The sequence below is a fragment of the Neoarius graeffei genome, chromosome 16, assembly GCF_027579695.1.
Source record: "Neoarius graeffei isolate fNeoGra1 chromosome 16, fNeoGra1.pri, whole genome shotgun sequence".
In the NCBI taxonomy this organism is placed as follows: domain Eukaryota; kingdom Metazoa; phylum Chordata; class Actinopteri; order Siluriformes; family Ariidae; genus Neoarius; species Neoarius graeffei.
Window position 1 is genome coordinate 12,783,484 of NC_083584.1, and position 19,585 is coordinate 12,803,068.

Here is a 19,585-nt window from a genome sequence, read left to right on the forward strand (position 1 = left end):
CAAAACTCGCACGGTTTTGGAGTAGGGCTGAAGCGAGCCAAACCGAGCCGAGTGGGGCTAGGGGCGTGAGCAGACACTCCCCTGTGCACTGATTGGTGAGGAGGAATGTCCTCACATGCCCACACACGCCCCGCGAGCACGCTGGGATCTGTAAACACCGTAAACCCGGAAGAAGAAGAATTACGAATTACGAGAATTTCTGAAGCCTTATGCGCCTCGCCTCATCTATACGCTCTTGCCAGTATCTGTTGGCGTTGTCAGTGACAACAAGCCACAGCACCAAGACCAGCAACACTAACGACTCCATGTTTATTGTTTACTATCCGGGTCGTGAGACTACCGCTTAAAAGATCACTGATGTCACTGTTTGCGCCGCCTAACGACATCACGTGACGTCCACCCACTTTCGCTAACTCCACCCAATGTGTCCACCCACTTCCAGCCAGCACGGTTCAGCGCGGTTGTAGTCGAAATGCAACTCCAACAGCCCCGCTCAGCTCGACTCAGCCCAACTCAGCATGGCACGGCTCAGCCCGACTCAGCCGCGTTGGTAGTGGAAAAGCGGCATAAGTGGCACAACAGAAAAGTGGGCACCCTAGCATCAGGAGATCGTGAGTTTGAATCCCAATGATGCCACAGCCATCCGTATGGGAGGGGAGGGACATACATCTCTCTTGGCCCACTGTTGTTCATCAGCGATCTCCCATTACTGACTGGGAAGTCCAGCACAAACATTTATGCTGATGATACCACCCAGCTTGCACTGAATAGGAACCTGGATGAGATGGAAGCAGCCTTATGCAATGATCTATCTAAAGTTAACAAGTGGGCGAGAGAAAACAATATGGTGCTTAACTCTGAAAAAACAAAATCAATGATCATTTTCAGTGCCCCCAAGCTCCGGGAGATCAAAACTGATAACAAGGCATTACAAGTTAGGCTAGATGACTGTGGGTGGTAGAAAAGAGCAACTGGGCTTGCTTGAAGATTCTTGAAAACGTTTCGCCTCTCATCCGAAAGGCTTCTTCAGTTCTGACTGACTAATAAGGAGTATCAGATATTTATCCTCTCATGGATCAGAATCAGAATTCTGATGACAAGCTCATCTAAGGTGTCGTTGAGGCATCATGTTGGTGTGGTCACTGGAGGCTCACCAACATGATGCCTCAACGACACCTTAGATGAGCTTGTCATCAGAATTCTGATTCTGATCCATGAGAGGGTAAATATCTGATACTCCTTATTAGTCAGTCAGAACTGAAGAAGCCTTTCAGATGAGAGGTGAAACGTTTTCAAGAATCTTCAGGCAAGTCCAGTTGCTCTTTTCTACCACCCACAGTTTACTATGACCTGGATGACTGAGAATCTTCACAGACATGTTAGGCTAGATGAAAATCCCATCGAAACAGTTTCCTCGTTTGATCTCCTTGGCTTGTATTTTGATAATACATTATCATGGGACAGCCATGTGGAGTATGTGACTAAGAAAATCACAAAAAGGCTCGGTCTTTTAAAGCATTTCAAGGAATTTCTTTTGTGAACAGCCAGGAAAACCTTTTTGGACACTCTAATCCAGCCCATCATGGACTACGGTGAAACCGTCCGGGAAAAGACCTTCAAGAAACATGTGGATGCTATGCTTATGCTCCAGAAGCATGCTGCGAGAATCATCATGGACGTGGCATGGGATCATCCATCCGAAAGCCTTTTTAAGGAACTTGATATCGTGCCATTCCATACTCGAGTAAAACACATGAAATGCAGTGGCGGATGGTAGTCTTTCAAACAGGGGAGGCTGGTCGGTTACGATATTTCCAGATTTTAAAAGAAAACACATCAATTTTGCCCATACTCTTGCCTCTGATCTGGCTGATTGTTGGCAGCGTCACAAACTGTGAAATAACAGGTTCTTTTGGCCCATTAGGCTACTGTCCAATATACATGATGGTGGTGTTGGGGGGGAGGGGTATCTTTTAACATTTTATATTTTAAAATTGTGGCATGTTGTTTAAAAATTGATCATTATTGAAAGCAGCTCTTTGTCAGGAACCTCAGCAGTAACAGCAGAGTGTTCTGGAATAGGCACAAGCACTGACCTTGGGGAGCCAAGCATAGAGCTGGGTGCCACACATTTCATTCAATGACACTTTCCCTATATTTTACTTATTTTGACTGAGAAATGTTTTATTGACAATTTTGATAACCCTTCACTTTTAATCCAGGTCTGTAGTGTGAAATGTTCTCGGCTGTGTTTTTGTTTAAAAATGTTTTCCAAATTGTAGCTGTGTTTAATTCATATCCAGAGAAATATATATTCCAATATAATATACTCAGCATAAACATTTTAAATAGATTCTATATTTTTGGTCCATCCATGACATATTACTAAAGTAGCCTATTTACTGTTGTTGATGTGGGTCACTTGCTGTTAGCCAATTCACTTTCTCGTACCAGGAGAGCTGAAAGGAACGAGTATTATTCCCTACCTTTTTCACCAAGTCAATTTGAGGCGTTGGTCTACCCTGCTCTTTAATTTTAATTTTTTCCTCGAAAGGAAGACTGGCAAATGGCTTCGCCAAAATTAAATCAGCAATGCTTGGCATCCGTGCGCAGCTTTCTTGCTAGCTGACTAGCCCCCTCAAGTTCAAGTTCAGTCACTCAAATAAACGAAATTTCTGGAACTAAGATAGCAAACTTGACAACACCATATTTACACTTTATTTACAATGAAAATATATACAAACTAAAAAAGCTGGTAGAAACTGTATGTAATGAATGAAATCGAAATGTAAGCTGATCTCTTACAATACACCACAGCACTTGTGAATCCGCATGGGACTGAACTGAGATTCACCGCTGCCTGTCTATATTTGAAACGAGCTGTCAATCAAAGAAAATATCTGGCCGCTTTCACCAATCACCAGTCTCCTCGCGGAAACTGCCATGTCCCTCGGGCGGGCTTTTTCACAGTATTTGTCCAATAACCGTCTTGCATTTTGAGATTGACAAGCGCATAGCTCCCGAATGCCATTGAAGTCCACTGAGGCTGGGAGTCCGGTGGGCGGGCTTTTTCGCAGTATTTGTCCAATAACCATCTTGCATTTTGAGATTGACAAGCGCATAGCTCCCAAATGCCATTGAAGTCCACTGAGGCTGGGAGTCCGTGAGACTCCGTGGGCGGGCGTTTTCGCAGTATTTGTCCAATAACCGTCTTGCATTTTGAGATTGACAAGCGCATAGCTCCCAAATGCCATTGAAGTCCACTGAGGAGCCTACACGATGTTCGTCATTTTTAGAGGAGGCTGAGCCTCCCTCGTTGTCTTAGAGCAGGGGTGTCAAACCTGATCCATAAAGGGCCTTGTGGCTGCAGGTTTTCATTCCAGCCATGCAGCAGCACACCTGACTTGGCTCATTCAATCAACTGAACTGTCTTCACACAGTCAAATACTTGCAGCCACACCCACCCTTGATTAAAGGGTGGGTGTGTCAGTTGATTGAATAAGCCAAATCAGGGTGCTGCTGCATGGCTGGAATGAAAACCTGCAGCCACACGGCCCTTTATGGATCAGGTTTGACACCCCTGTCTTAGAGCAATCGCCCGTGATGAAATGCGCCTTAGTGTTAATGGTCTTGCTCCAGAATACCTCAGGAAAAGGTTTGTCAACTTCGCAGCGATCCATGGAAAGAACACTCGACATGCAAACACGAAGGTTATCCTGCCATGTTTTTATCGCTCTTTTGGTGATAAACCATTCACGTTCAGTGCTGCAAAACTGTGGAACTTACTTCCTCTGGAAGTAAAACAATGCAAATCTCTCACGGCATTCACAAGCACCATCAGGACTGTCTTTCCGTGAAAACTATGCATCAATGTAAATAATTTGGAAATCATTTTTGTTCAATTTTATGACAGATTTTTTCTTCCTATTACTATTGTTATTTTTTAGCTCATTTGGCCGGCAGGCAATGAGTTTATGCCATCATGTGTCGTCCATCGTCTGTCCGTCGTCCACATGAAAATCGCTTCTTCTCTCTCAATTCTTCACCGATTTTTATTCTTTTTGGCAGGAAGGGAGGTCTGCCTGGGGTACATATGGCTCCTACCCAAATTTGTATAATTGCAATTAATAATGAAGATATTGAGTAATTAAGCCCTAACGAGCAGTTTCCACACAAATCACTTCTTCTCCCTCAGTTCTTCACCGATTTTGATTCTTTCTAGCATGAAGGTAGGGGGACCTAGGGTGCATATAACTTCTACCCAGATTTGCGTCATTACAATTATTAATGACATTATGGACTAATTAAGCCTTAATGAGCAGTTCAACAAAAATCGTTTCTTCTCGGTTAATTCCTCGCCGTTTTGGATTCTTTTTGGCAAATAGGTTGGTATTCCTAGGATGGATATACGTAGCTTCTATATAGCTTGTATATAGTGTATATAGCTTGCAACATTTATTGCGCAAAGTGGCCCACTTTAGATCGTTCCTTCTGGACTAGATGGGGCCGGAGTGAGCTCCGTCGTCATTGACGGTCTCGTTTCTTTTCCGTTAACTGAGAGCCACGTGTATATTATCTGTAGAATATCAAGTGCTATCTCTCAATAAACATGTCATCTATCCATTCCATCTGTCTATCCATCTATGCTATCCAATCAGAGGCATTGGTGAGCTCATGTACGGTATGCAGAAGAGGGTAGATAGCACTTTCCTTTGAGTCTGTTATCTGTTCATTCTGAATATTTGTTTACATTCAAAGTACTGGATATATTAAGAAGAGATATGTTAATGCTAATAATGTTGAGGTTCATTTCACTGGTGAAAATTGACAGACTCACCTTTAGGATTTTAAGAGAGTGCCTGAGTTTATCCATTTTCTGAATCCTCTCTTCGATCATGTGCTCCACATCTGTATCTGTTTTCTCTACCTGCACATACATTTTAAATCACACAATAAAACCACTTAGTATAAAATCGACTGCCACTTTAGGACTTATGAATCTCTTCCCCCAAAAAGCTACCTACAGGATCATTTAAAAGCCCATCCACACTGACAGATTTGGCTTTTCCGTCTATCCGTGATTTCCTGTAGTGCTCTGTAACATCTGCCAGTATACGATTCACGCTGAGGTGCGGTTTGGACACGAAGGCCTTGCTGCAGAGAGGACATTTGCCCGACATGGTGCGGCTCCAGTATTTGCGCAGACACACTTTGCAGAAGCTGTGACCACACGGTGTTGTGACCGGATTGCTGAAGATGTCCTCACACAACGAGCACAGGAAGTGCTTCTTCGACAGGAGGCTAAAGGTCGAAGCCATTCCCTGGAAAATATTTATCGTACTTAAACCAAGTCAGGTCAAGTTTAATCAGTGTTCCATCAATATACACCTTTGCAGTCGGACGAATCAAGCATCCAGGAAGCCAGCAAGTAAAACAACACAGGATATGAATACAGTGAAAAGTGTCACGGATCCAAGGGCAATGTCCAAAGCTATAGTTTTTCCCACATGATGCGTATCACTGAAGGAATAGTTCAAACATGACAGAATGTTCTGTTAGAAGAAAAATCAATACTCCACCCTGAAGTGAAGTGTTTTATTCCTCTAATTCCACAGCAGCTTGTCACCGGGAACCATTTTTCTTTTATTAAACAACATCACATGGAATGTTTTATCCATTTATATTTATAATTACATTGAATTGTATGGAATGTCATGAAACAAGTTATAGAAGCTATAAATGGTTGTTCCGTCACCAGCCTTTCTAATTTTTCTTTAGACAAAAAAAAAAAAAAACCTCCGCAGCTTATCATGTTATTGTGAAACCGCGAAGTGTAAATTCCACTGTCCGGAACACTCCCTTTTTCCTGAAGCACTGACACTGGAGAGTTTCTGTTTTCAAAAATACTATTTAACACTTCTTTACAGAAATCTTCACCATATCAATGATGATGCCATACAAGTTCCTGTCCCTGCACAAGTTGTTAATATAGAAACAATAACATATTAGAGGAAGCAGGTTAACATAAACCTCTGATTTGAATTAGAGTTAGAACTACTGTCTCAGCTTCTCATCTCATCTCATCTCATCTCATCTCATCTCATCTCATCTCATCTCATCTCATTATCTCTAGCCACTTTATCCTGTTCTACAGGGTCGCAGGCAAGCTGGAGCCTATCCCAGCTGACTACGGGCGAAAGGCGGGGTACACCCTGGACAAGTCGCCAGGTCATCACAGGGCTGACACATAGACACAGACAGGGGTTAAATTGGGATTGGTTATGTGGGGGGGGCTCTGCCTCGTACCCGCCCCTGCCCCCGCCGCCCTGCCCCAATATACTTTTTGGAAAATAACCCTCTAATTTGATAACCATATCATATTGCACAGAGATATACACCTTATCTGTGTGTTGTAGGCCTATGTGTGTCTTGTAGTGCCCCCCTACACATTATGGCAGTTTGAATGTAGATTGGTTGGCCAATGTAACAGATTGTACAGGTTGTTGTACATTGGTTTGAAGGAAATGATTAGTGGGGGGTCTGGGGGTCCTCCCCCAGAAGTTTTTTATTATCATACATGTTATTTGCTGAATTCTGGTGCATTTTAATAAGTTGTTAGCTGACTTTACAGAGGTAGGTTGAGCAATATCATGTTAAATCTTGTCACATGCCTACAGGTGAAAAATGTGAAGGAGAAATGTTCAGTGAGAAAATTTGAAGGCTTGCACAATCTTAAACCAAAACAGTTGATTTATTTTGGAGGATAAATGTTAAATATGCCAAAACACTGTCAGTCAAATTGTCAATCAAATATATTCATTGCAGTGAATGCAACCAAATACAAACAACACTATAACATTGGAAGCATTTATTATTATTGTTATTATTATGTATTCAATTATTTATTTGGCATGTGGTGCTTTTTGTATTGTTTAGAACATACATAAGATGAGCATATTATAGCAGCAAAATAGAAGCACAATCATTTGAATGCAGCAAAACTTTTGCTGCATTCAAATGATTGTGCTTCTATTTTGCTGCTATAATATGCTCATCTTATGTATGTTCTAGACAATACAAAAAGCACCACATGCCAAATAAATAATTGAATACATAATAATAACAATAATAATTACACTAATAATACACTAATAATATTGACAATAAATAATAATAAATTAACATTAAATTAAATATTAACAATAAATAATAAAACACTAATAATATTAACAATACAGTGAACATAATCATTATCATATTTTTTATTATTAAAAACAAAATATCAAATAATACTGAAGAGGGGGAAAATAATACTGATCTAAATATGTTGTGTTTTTATTTTTAGACAGTATGTGTTTTGCTAAACACATACTGTCTAAAAATAAAAACACAACATATTTAGATCAGTATTATTTTTTCCCCTCTTCAGTATTATTTGATATTTTGTTTTTAATAATAAAAAATATGATAATGAACTGACATCTCCCCCTTCCCCCTGGCTAATTTCTGTCGATAACTGGGGACTACGGAAATTGAACTCGCCAAATGCACAGACAGTTCGTTCAAGCACCTCTGATGGATTAGGATCGTATGCAGGTAAAAGGGGAGACGGTGTACGGAGAAAATTATAAACAAGTCACAATGCTGAAACACAAGCCCAAAAACCCGCAAACCACGACTTCTGATTTTTTTTAAAGCGAGCTCACAAAAAAAGAAACCCCAAAGTCGCTTATAAAAAGCGGAATTGGCAACCCACGCAGTGTTCCAGAAACCAGAATCTCCGATCGCAAGTTCTGTTCTAAATAGCTTTGACAGGTCGTCTTGTTATCAGGAAAACTATGATCTATCTCATAAAAGTCATGGGTTTATTGATTAATAAAACGATATTTAATTATTCAGAACCGAAAATCGTGAAAAGGGTTTGTTGCTTTTGATGTGTGCGTGATCATATGCCATTCGCTCCAAGCTTATGTGCCGGGGCTCAGCCCCGGACAGCCCCGGCCAGCCCCGGCCCAATTTAACCCCTGGACACAGACAACCATTCACACTCACACCTACAGTCAATTTAGAGTCACCAGTTAATCTAACCTGCATGTCTTTGGACTGGGGGGGAAACCGGAGCACCCGGAGGAAACCCACGCGGACACGGGGAGAACATGCAAACTCCGCACAGAAAGGCCCTCGCCGGCCACGGGGCTCGAACCCGGACCTTCTTGCTGTGAGGCGACAGCGCTAACCACTACACCACTGTGCTGCCCTTGTCTCGGCTGCTGTTACAGAAAATTAATCAACATCTTCTGACCTGAATCGAGAATTCTACAGTGCCGTGGTATAAAATACAGTTAAGACACACCATAGTGTGAAGAACTACAGCATGCATGATATCTACATTAGCATCTGAAAGTCATAACTAGATAGAGACTGTGACTAAAGTCACAGTGATTTGCGCTAGCTGTTACAAACCGGGACGTCTGGTCACCGTACCCTATAGATCCGGAACAGTAAGAGATAGAAAATGACGCTTAGTGAGGAAAAGTTGCGCCCCGTCACCCTGAAAAAAAAACTGATTGGAAAATCATGAAAATTGACAGTTATAAGTGATTGAAAAAAATCCCATTTTTCATGGATCATTCCAGATTAGTGATCCGGATCAGCACCAAAAGTCATAGCGACATAATTCAGCCCAGAGGTATTCTTCATGTGAAATTTGGTGATAATTGGTTGAGAACTGAGGGAGAAATAGCATCCTAAAAACGTTAGGAGAATAATAAAAAGAAGAAGAAGAAAGTAGAAAGGTCCTCAGTGAGAGTAACAATTTGCACCAGCACTGCTAGCGCAAATGAAACAATAATTATTATTAGTGGAACAGTGCCTTACTTAAGCTAAATGCATTGACCTAATTTTTGATGGCTTTGACCATACGATGTCCGTCCATACATACAAACGACGTACGTGTACCACTGCAGGGAACCCGACCGTAAGTGAAAGGCAACGTATCTCATAAAACACTTGACCACCAGACAACAAAATTTGTATCTTTATTTCCATAAGATAGATGGGTTTTTGACAAGCGCTTATTTTTAATTTCCTTTTTAAAAAATAATGTAGGATTATTTACTAACACATTTTACAGAAAATATTCACGACAGTTTCATATAAAACTAGTTAAAACAGTTTTATTAGTCCACTAGCTTGTTGGACAGTTGACAGTTTCTGTCATATAAGGCTGATAAACGGATGTAAGTGAATGAAGTGTTTTATTGAAAGCATGCTAGCAAACAGATCCAAAACGTAGACAAAGGCAAAAACAGGCAGTGATGGAGTGAGGCACAGACAGGATATCAGAGGGAATACAATACTCACAGTCCAAAAACACAAACAGGGTCAAAACCAGAAAAGCGATACAAAATACAAGGTTTTCGCAAAATTTGTGTGTTACTAAGAGCCCTAATATGTATGCGCTGTGATTGACCTCTAATCAGGAACAGGTGCATGGTAATCAGTCCTAATGGTGCTGCACTCCAAGCTCCAAAGTGCATGGACATGAAAATGTAACCACTCAACTGTTTGACGTACCAGGTTTGATATTGATTGGTAGTGCTGTAAAGTGAAAGCGCTGGTTCACTGCTGTCCACCAGGCACCCAGAAGAGTCACACCATAATAAATGTGGTATTGTTGTTTCTGGCGCATGGCATGCGGTATCAAAGAAAGGAATAAATATGTATCGTAACTGCGATGCGTCTCTCATTATTGGTCTCACTGTCACAAGACAATGCAGTGATTTATTGAGGTGAAATACACGACACGACACAATTCAATAGTTCATTCATGGTGCGATAATATTATTATTCTATTCAGGTTGATTTTGTGCTCTTGTAAATATTTTGCTCATAAACTCATCAGGAGCTCTGCTTATATATATATATATATTATGGCATGCCGTTCAGGAAATTAATCTTTGAATATATTGAATGAAACTTTGAATATATTGAATGGAACTTTGAATATATGGAATGGAACTTTGAATATATGGAATGGAACTTTGAATATATGGAATGGAACTTTGAATATATGGAATGAAACTCTGAATATATGGAATGAAACTTTGAATATATTGAATGAATCCCTGAATATATTGAATGAAACTTTGAATATATGGAATGAAACCTTGAATATATGGAATGAAACTTTGTATTCTGCCCGCTCCCACAGCTCGGCAGACAGACAACAGGTCCCAAGAAAAACTCTGACTCAGAGGAGAGTATTAGAGTATATTGAGAAACGCTGTAAAACTCGACAAACAAAATTTACAAATTAGTTTTATATACAGAAAATACCCTTATACAAATATGATCCACGAGGGAAATGACTGTCACCGTAGCTTCGTTGCACATAAAATAAGTAAACACTAATAAAACCACAAGCATTTGCCAGAGTGTTAACAATGTCTTTATTGTTTAAAATAGCCGCAACCAAATCCCGAGCCGACTGACTCATTTTTGGTGCAGGACGGTGGCAGGGCCTTCATGACGTCAGCCAAGTTTCATTCCATATATTCAGAGTTTCATTCAATATATTCAAAGTTTCATTCAATATATTCGGGGATTCATTCCATATATTCAAAGTTTCATTCAATATAATCAAAGTTTCATTCAATATATTCGGGGATTCATTCCATATATTCAGAGTTTCATTCCATATATTCAGAGTTTCATTCAATATATTCAAAGTTTCATTCAATATATTCAGAGTTTCATTCAATATATTCGGGGATTCATTCCATATATTCAGAGTTTCATTCCATATATTCAGAGTTTCATTCAATATATTCGGGGATTCATTCAATATATTCAAAGTTTCATTCAATATATTCGGGGATTCATTCCATATATTCAATGTTTCATTCAATATATTCAAAGATTAATTTCCTGAATGGCATGCCATAATATATATATATATATATATATATATATATATATATATATATATATATATATATATATATATATATATATATATATATACACACACAGGGTGTGATTTGTCAAAAAACCAGAAGGGGGGATGTTTTTTTTTTTTTAATCATGAAACATCACAAAATTAAGGTAACAATAGGCTAACAGCTCAATAACATCCGATGATGTCAAATGAATAACACTAAATGAAAACGAACACTAAACCAGAGATAGTAAATTCATCTTCCTATCTGTCTGACTAAATACACGAACACTAACACAACAAAGTTCGCATTGCTTGTCGCGTTGCTGTGATGTTTCTCTCCCTCCGGATTAAATGGACAGTGACTCGAAAATCACTAAATACATGAATACTAAATGAACAGTTTGCTCTGATGGCGCAGTTCACATTGTGCGCAGCTTTCCGATTTAAACTGTTTTTTTCTCATCCTTATACTTCCTGTTTCATGGACTGTAACGGATTTGCTTATTTATTAATTTTAATACAGAATTTACTTTGAAATTATAATCAGACAAAAAAAAAAATAGGCTGTGAAAAAGGCGGCATCCGCCAAAAGGCGCGCTGTTTGCATCCCTGCATAGAACGCAAAGATATTGTTATTATCTACAATGTATCTATTTGCTGGGGACGTTCGTGAATATCAAAGCTGCCACTTCGGGTCATTTTGAAAGTGAGTGCAATGTAGACCATAGAAAACTGTCACAACATGCCTGTCATGTCAACTTTTTTTTGGTTTGTTTTATTGCCGGGGTTGTCCCCGAGGATTTTTTTCAGCAGAGATAAAAACCAGAGGGGGGGGATGATCCCCCCCCATCCCCCCCAGCAAATCGTACCCAGTGTGTGTGTGTGTGTGTGTGTGTGTATATATACCGGTATATATATATATATATATATATATACACACACACACACACACACACACTACCGTTCAAAAGTTTGGGGTCACCCAGACAATTTTGTGTTTTCCATGAAAAGTCACACTTTTATTCACCACCATAAATTGTAAAATGAATAGAAAATATAGTCAAGACATTTTTCTGGCCATTTTGAGCATTTAATCGACCCCACAAATGTGATGCTCCAGAAACTCAATCTGCTCAAAGGAAGGTCAGTTTTATAGCTTCTCTAAAGAGCTCAACTGTTTTCAGCTGTGCTAACATGATTGTACAAGGGTTTTCTAATCATCCATTAGCCTTCTGAGGCAATGAGCAAACACATTGTACCATTAGAACACTGGAGTGAGAGTTGCTGGAAATGGGCCTCTATACACCTATGGAGATATTGCACCAAAAACCAGACATTTGCAGCTAGAATAGTCATTTACCACATTAGCAATGTATAGAGTGGATTTCTGATTAGTTTAAAGTGATCTTCATTGAAAAGAACAGTGCTTTTCTTTCAAAAATAAGGACATTTCAAAGTGACCCCAAACTTTTGAACGGTAGTGTATCTCATCTCATTATCTCTAGCCACTTTATCCTGTTCTACAGGGTCGCAGGCAAGCTGGAGCCTATCCCAGCTGACTACGGGCGAAAGGCGGGGTACACCCTGGACAAGTCGCCAGGTCATCACAGGGCTGACACATAGACACAGACAACCATTCACACTCACATTCACACCTACGCTCAATTTAGAGTCACCAGTTAACCTAACCTGCATGTCTTTGGACTGTGGGGGAAACCGGAGCACCCGGAGGAAACCCACGCGGACACGGGGAGAACAAAAAGGCCCTCGCCAGCCACGGGGCTCGAACCCGGACCTTCTTGCTGTGAGGCAACAGTGCTAACCACTACACCACCGTGCTGCCTCCAGCCAGGTCAATAGAGGCAAAAAGCTGGGTGTGTGCCAAAAACTATCCACACCACAGTTTCGAGATAATGTTTACATTTGAAAGCATGCAGTACTTCCTTGTACAGATACCCAAAACCTTTGATACAAAACAAGATAATCGTGAGAACTATTGTAAATCCGCAGATTTAGAGCCACACCACTGATTTTTCACTTGCTCAGAATGTAAGCACTACAGAAACATGATGAATCATTGCAGTGGATCAAAGTACATTCAGTAAACACGTGCTTTGTGAAGTGTTTAATGGCAATGCTTTGTGCTTGAGATATTCACCGTCTCCATGTAAACTCTCAGATGAATGGCATGCAAGAGAACAGGTTTTACCAGAAACTCCCATCATCTGAGAAACAAATCAGCGTTCAAGTAGAAATTCCTTGAATTCTGGAATCTCTAAAGACCTCAAAGTGTCAAGAAGTCCTTCATTGCTTTCATAAGTGAATAAAAATGAGAAAACTGAACGTATTGTTATTAAATATCAGGAGCTAGAAGGTAAGGATCATATTATTTCTCATTATAACATGAAGACATTAATGAGAACAAACTTGTAATATACATTTTGCTTTCCTGTGTGTGTGTGTGTGTGTGTGTGTGTAAATATAAACTGTAGTTTAGTAATAGTGGCCTGCTTTAATCTTACCTGGATATTTGGCTGTGTTGAATGATATCACCTTCTCAGCTTCTCTCACACCAGTTACTCTGCTAGCGAGTTAAAACATTGTAATCATGTGTACAGGTATGTTCATGTCGAGGGGAGGGACATGCGCAGGTACGGCCCATCTCCTGTCATTCTGCTTATACAATGACAGGAGGAATGAACAGAACAGAGGATCATTTCAATTTCAACTTTCTACTAACCCCATTTCCAGAAAAATTGGGATATTTTCTAAAATGCAATAAACACAAAAATTTGTGATTTGTTAATTCACGTGAACCTTTATTTAACTGACAAAAGTACAAAGAAAAGATTTTTCAATAATTTTACTGACCAACTTAATTATATTTTGTAAGCGGTTACTACAACCCCAATTCCAAAAAAGTTGGGACAAAGTACAAATTGTAAATAAAAATGGAATGCCAAAATTTTCATGACAGCAACACATCTCAAAAAAGTTGGGACAGGGGCAATAAGAGGCTGGAAAAGTTAAAGGTACAACAAAGGAACAGCTGGAGGACCAAATTGCAACTCATTCGGTCAATTGGCAATAGGTCATTAACATGACTGGGTATAAAAAGAGCATCTTGGAGTGGCAGCGGCTCTCAGAAGTAAAGATGGGAAGAGGATCACCAATCCCCCTAATTCTGCGCCGACAAATAGTGGAGCAATATCAGAAAGGAGTTCGACAGTGTAAAATTGCAAAGAGTTTGAACATATCATCATCTACAGTGCATAATATCATCAAAATATTCAGAGAATCTGGAAGAATCTCTGTGCGTAAGGGTCAAGGCCGGAAAACCATACTGGGTGCCCGTGATCTTTGGGCCCTTAGACGGCACTGCATCACATACAGGCATGCTTCTGTATTGGAAATCACAAAATGGGCTCAGGAATATTTCCAGAGAACATTATCTGTGAACACAATTCACCGTGCCATCCGCCATTGCCAGCTAAAACTCTATAGTTCAAAGAAGAAGCCGTATCTAAACATGATCCAGAAGCGCAGACGTCTTCTCTGGGCCAAGGCTCATTTAAAATGGACTGTGGCAAAGTGGAAAACTGTTCTGTGGTCAGACGAATCAAAATTTGAAGTTCTTTATGGAAATCAGGGACGCCGTGTCATTCGGACTAAAGAGGAGAAGGACGACCCAAGTTGTTATCAGCGCTCAGTTCAGAAGCCTGCATCTCTGATGGTATGGGGTTGCATTAGTGCGTGTGGCATGGGCAGCTTACACATCTGGAAAGACACCATCAATGCTGAAAGGTATATCCAGGTTCTAGAGCAACATATGCTCCCATCCAGACGACGTCTCTTTCAGGGAAGACCTTGCATTTTCCAACATGACAATGCCAAACCACATACTGCATCAATTACAGCATCATGGCTACGTAGAAGAAGGGTCCGGGTACTGAACTGGCCAGCCTGCAGTCCAGATCGTTCACCCATAGAAAACATTTGGCGCATCATAAAACGGAAGATACGACAAAAAAAGACCTAAGACAGCTGAGCAACTAGAATCCTACATTAGACAAGAATGGGTTAACATTCCTATCCCTAAACTTGAGCAACTTGTCTCCTCAGTCCCCAGACGTTTACAGACTGTTGTAAAGAGAAAAGGGGATGTCTCACAGTGGTAAACATGGCCTTGTCCCAACTTTTTTGAGATGTTGTTGTCATGAAATTTAAAATCACCTAATTTTTCTCTTTAAATGATACATTTTCTCAGTTTAAACATTTGATATGTCATCTATGTTCTATTCTGAATAAAATATGGAATTTTGAAACTTCCACATCATTGCATTCCGTTTTTATTTACAATTTGTACTTTGTCCCAACTTTTTTGGAATCGGGGTTGTATTAATGAAGTTAATAGTTCTATTTTGTAAACGGAAACTATTAACGAAATTAGAATTTGATGCCTGCAACACACTCGAAAAAAGTTAGGACAGAGGCATTATTACCATTGCATTACATCATTTTTCCTTTTAATAAAATTTTTTAATTGTATGGGATCTCATCTCATTATCTCTAGCCGCTTTATTCTTCTACAGGGTCGCAGGCAAGCTGGAGCCTATCCCAGCTGACTACGGGCAAAAGGCGGGGTACACCCTGGACAAGTCGCCAGTTTATCGCAGGGCTGACACATAGACACAGACAACCATTCACACCTACGGTCAATTTAGAGTCACCAGTTAACCTAACCTGCATGTCTTTGGACTGTGGGGGAAACCGGAGCACCCGGAGGAAACCCACGCGGACACGGGGAGAACATGCAAACTCCACACAGAAAGGCCCTTGCCGGCCCCGAACCCAGGACCTTCTTGCTGTGAGGCGACAGTGCTAACCACTACACCACCGTGCCGCCCTGTATGGGATCTGAGGATACTAATTATTGCAGTTTTGCATTTGGAATATCTGTCCATTCTTGCTTGATACAAGACTTCAGCTGCTCAACAGTCTGTGATCACTGTTATCTGATTCTCCTCTTCATGACGCATCAAATGTTCTCAGAAGGAGACAAATCTGGACTGGTGGCAGGCCAGTCAAGCACACGCACTCTGTGTCTACGAAGCCACGCTGTTGTAGCCCGTGCAGAATGAGGCCTGGCATTGTCCTGCTCAAGTAAGCATGGACTTCCCGGGAAGAGATGTTGCCTTGATGAATATGTCTCTCTAAAATCCTAATATATGTCCCAATATATCAATGGTACCTTCACACACACATGCTTCTCACCCATGCTGTAGGCACTGATGCCCCCCATAACATCACAGATGTTGGCGTTTGCACCTTTCTCTGATAACAAACCAAATGATCATGTTCACCTTTGGCACTGAGAACTCAACATGCAGTTTTTCTGCAAACGAGCTGAAATGTGACTCATCTGACTACAGCACGTTCTCATTGTCTTTCTGTCCATCTGAGATGAGTTCAAGCCCAGAGAAATCGGGAGCATTTCTGCATAGAATTGATGAATGGCTTCCTCCTTGTGTAATACAGTTTCATGTTGCATTTTTGGATGCAGTGGTGGACTGCATTTAGGGACAACGGTTTTCCGAAGTACTCCCGAACCCATGTGGCTATATTTGTCACATTAGCAGTGGTGTGCACAGACTTTTTGAAGGGCGGGGCGGAAAGAAAAAAAAGGGCACATCCTCACCACTGTACAGGGCACTTTAGACACGTTTTATATGTTATACAAATGACACATTATATAGCCTTAAAACAGACTAACTAGACAGACTACTCAGGTTAGTTTGCTGTTAGGATCAGCATCCATGAGAACTGTGTGGATTTCAACATCAGACTGTGAAGAACACACAGCAACATGGATGTATGAAGGAAATAAATCCCTAGGGGGTCTGGGGATCTTCCCCCAGAACATTTTCAATTAAGTCGATGCCATTTCCTGTATTCTAGTGCATTTTAACACCATATTAGCACCAGATAATCCAAACTGGTTCTGTAAGATATAGTTCTGGCTCAATATAGATCAACAAAGGGCCCAACATAAAAGTCATTGCAACAGTAATGTGTCATAGTATTTCTTGGTCCTAATAGTCTTCTGGAGTTTAATGTATTTTCTTCACCCAAGAGGGCTCTGTGATAAAATCACACATACCCCTTTTCCACGAAATCAGTTCCAGGGCTGGTTCAGGGTCAGTGCTGGTGCTGGTTCACAACTCGTTCAACTTGCGAGCCAGGTGAGAACCAGTTTGCTTTTCCATAGCTCGCGGTGCTAAGGGAAGCCACGTCATTATGTCGCTGTATACGTCAGTTACGTCGCTACGTTTGCATAAACCTTGGCGCGAATATCGAAGCAAAAACAACACGGAAGAAGAAGCAGCAGCAGCAACAACAACAATAATAATAATAATGGATGACTTCGCGTTTGTACAGCTGCTGCTTCTCGTCGCTTAAAAATGGCAATCTTTCGCGGTCTTGTTATTGTTGTTGGTCTTAACAACTCCGCCCCCCCGCTGACGTAAGCGGTTCTTTCCTCTGGCCCAGCAGAGAGTTGGTGCTAGCCTGGAACCGGTTTTTCTGGCCCCAGAGCCAATTCTTTGTCAGTGGAAACAGAAAACCCGGTTCCAAACTAAGCACTGGCCCCGAACCAGCCCTGGAACTGATTTGGTGGAAAAGGGGCAACAGGGAACAATACACATTTAAACTATTTGACAACTCAAAAGAAACAAACTATGATGAATGACGATGACTAGTCTTAAGTCTTTGTGCCTATATGTGGCAAGTGGAACTACAGTAAAATTCTTCGTTTGGCCATCTGTTTGTATATGTCAATGAGCTTGTTCTGGTCAATTGGGATATCTCTTTCAATGGAGAGTAGCATTAGGTCAGAGAGCCTTTTTTCCCCCCACACCGGTTTCTCAGCACAGTTTTAATGAGTTTCAGTTTTGAGAAGGACCGCTCTACTGAAGCCGTTGTCACTGGTATAGTCGCATACGTTTTGAGGAGCATGGTCAGACTCAGAAAAACTGATTCAACATCATTTTCTCCAAGGCACTTGAGTGCAGCTGTGACATTGTTGGAGGCGAGTGCATATGATGAGTGGAATACCTTGAGCTCAGTGATGAGGTTTTCTTCATCTACATCATAGAACTGGCACATACACTACCGTTCAAAAGTTTGGGGTCACTTTGAAATGTCCTTATTTTTGAAAGAAAAGCACTGATCTTTTCAATGAAGATGACTTTAAACTAGGGCGGCACGGTGGTATAGTGGTTAGCGCTGTCGCCTCACAGCAAGAAGGTCCTGGATTCAAGCCCCGGGGCTGGCGAGGGCCTTTCTGTGTGGAGTTTGCATGTTGTCCGCATGGGTTTCCTCTGGGTGCTCTGGTTTCCCCCACAGTCCAAAGACATGCAGGTTAGGTTAACTGGTGACTCTAAATTGACTGTAGGTGTGAATGGTTGTCTGTGTCTATGTGTCAGCCCTGTGATGACCTGGCGACTTGTCCAGGGTGTACCCCGCCTTTTGCCCGTAGTCAGCTGGGATAGGCTCCAGCTTGCCTGCGACCCTGTAGAAGGATAAAGCGGCTAGAGATAATGAGATGAGATCACTTTAAACTAATCAGAAATCCACTCTATACATTGCTAATGTGGTAAATGACTATTCTAGCTGCAAATGTCTGGTTTTTGGTGCAATATCTCCATAGGTGTATAGAGGCCCATTTCCAGCAACTATCACTCCAGTGTTCTAATGGTACAATGTGTTTGCTCATTGCCTCAGAAGGCTAATGGATGATTAGAAAACCCTTGTACAATCATGTTAGCACAGCTGAAAACAGTTTAGCTCTTTAGAGAAGCTATAAAACTGACCTTCCTTTGAGCAGATTGAGTTTCTGGAGCATCACGTTTGTGGGGTCGATTAAATGCTCAAAATGGCCAGAAAATGTCTTGACTATATTTTCTATTCATTTTACAACTTATGGTGGTAAATAAAAGTGTGACTTTTCATGGGAAACACAAAATTGTCTGGGTGACCCCAAACTTTTGAACGGTAGTGTATGTTTGACAGATGCCGCAGCTTTGTCATCTAGTTTACCCTTCCAGTGACGTGAGACAGTAAGGCAGTGAAGACCTGATAGGATTGACCCAGTAGGTGTGTCATTCTTTCCCTTGAATCTTTGGTGTAGCTCATGGGACAGCCTGTCAAAGAAGGAAGAGAACACCTTTCCCCGGTAGTGCTCTTCCAAGTCTTGGGCTTGGTAATCCTCTGTTGCTGATTTAGAGCTATGCTTGTACTTTTGAGGTACAGTGTGCATTCTTGAATGCTGTGTTTTTAACAGCAACAAAAGAAATTGAATTAAAATAAAACAATATCAAAGCTTAAGCCATAGCTGTTGAAAAGGTCTGAGACACATTTACTGCTCCGTGGAATAAATTGCGGCTCATTCATGTCTCTAAAACTAGCTAGCCTAAATGTATCTAGCCTTCACAAAATTCAGGAAATCTGCTTTGCACAGATGACTGCATTATCTATTTTTATTGCAAAGTGTATCATAATGTACACTAAAGCTACATTCACAGTTTATAATGCTCACCCAGCTGTGTTCTACTTAGCTGATCATCACACTGGTCTCTCTCTCCC

The 19,585-nt window shown here is 40.9% G+C and overlaps 2 protein-coding genes across 3 annotated transcripts in view; one reads left to right on the forward strand and one right to left on the reverse strand.

Annotated features, from left to right (window-relative positions):
- Positions 1-13,541, reverse strand: part of btr02 (bloodthirsty-related gene family, member 2) — a 23,329-nt gene extending 9,788 nt beyond the window's left edge. The window contains exons 1-4 of one of the 2 annotated variants that reach the window (XM_060942511.1): positions 13,465-13,536; positions 13,101-13,167; positions 5,021-5,321; positions 4,838-4,923 (exon numbers count right to left, since the gene is read on the reverse strand). In XM_060942511.1, the coding sequence (XP_060798494.1) occupies positions 4,838-4,923; positions 5,021-5,321; positions 13,101-13,109 (396 nt within the window). In that variant the 5' untranslated portion in view covers positions 13,110-13,167; positions 13,465-13,536. Of the gene's footprint in view, positions 1-4,837; positions 4,924-5,020; positions 5,322-13,100; positions 13,168-13,464 lie in introns of both variants that reach the window. The other variant, XM_060942512.1, reaches the window with a different exon arrangement.
- rsad1 (radical S-adenosyl methionine domain containing 1) overlaps positions 13,228-19,585 on the forward strand; it is a 68,834-nt gene continuing 62,476 nt past the window's right edge. The window contains exon 1 of the mRNA XM_060942510.1: positions 13,228-13,316. The gene's annotated coding sequence lies outside the window, so the exon portion shown is untranslated. The remainder of the gene's footprint in view (positions 13,317-19,585) is intronic.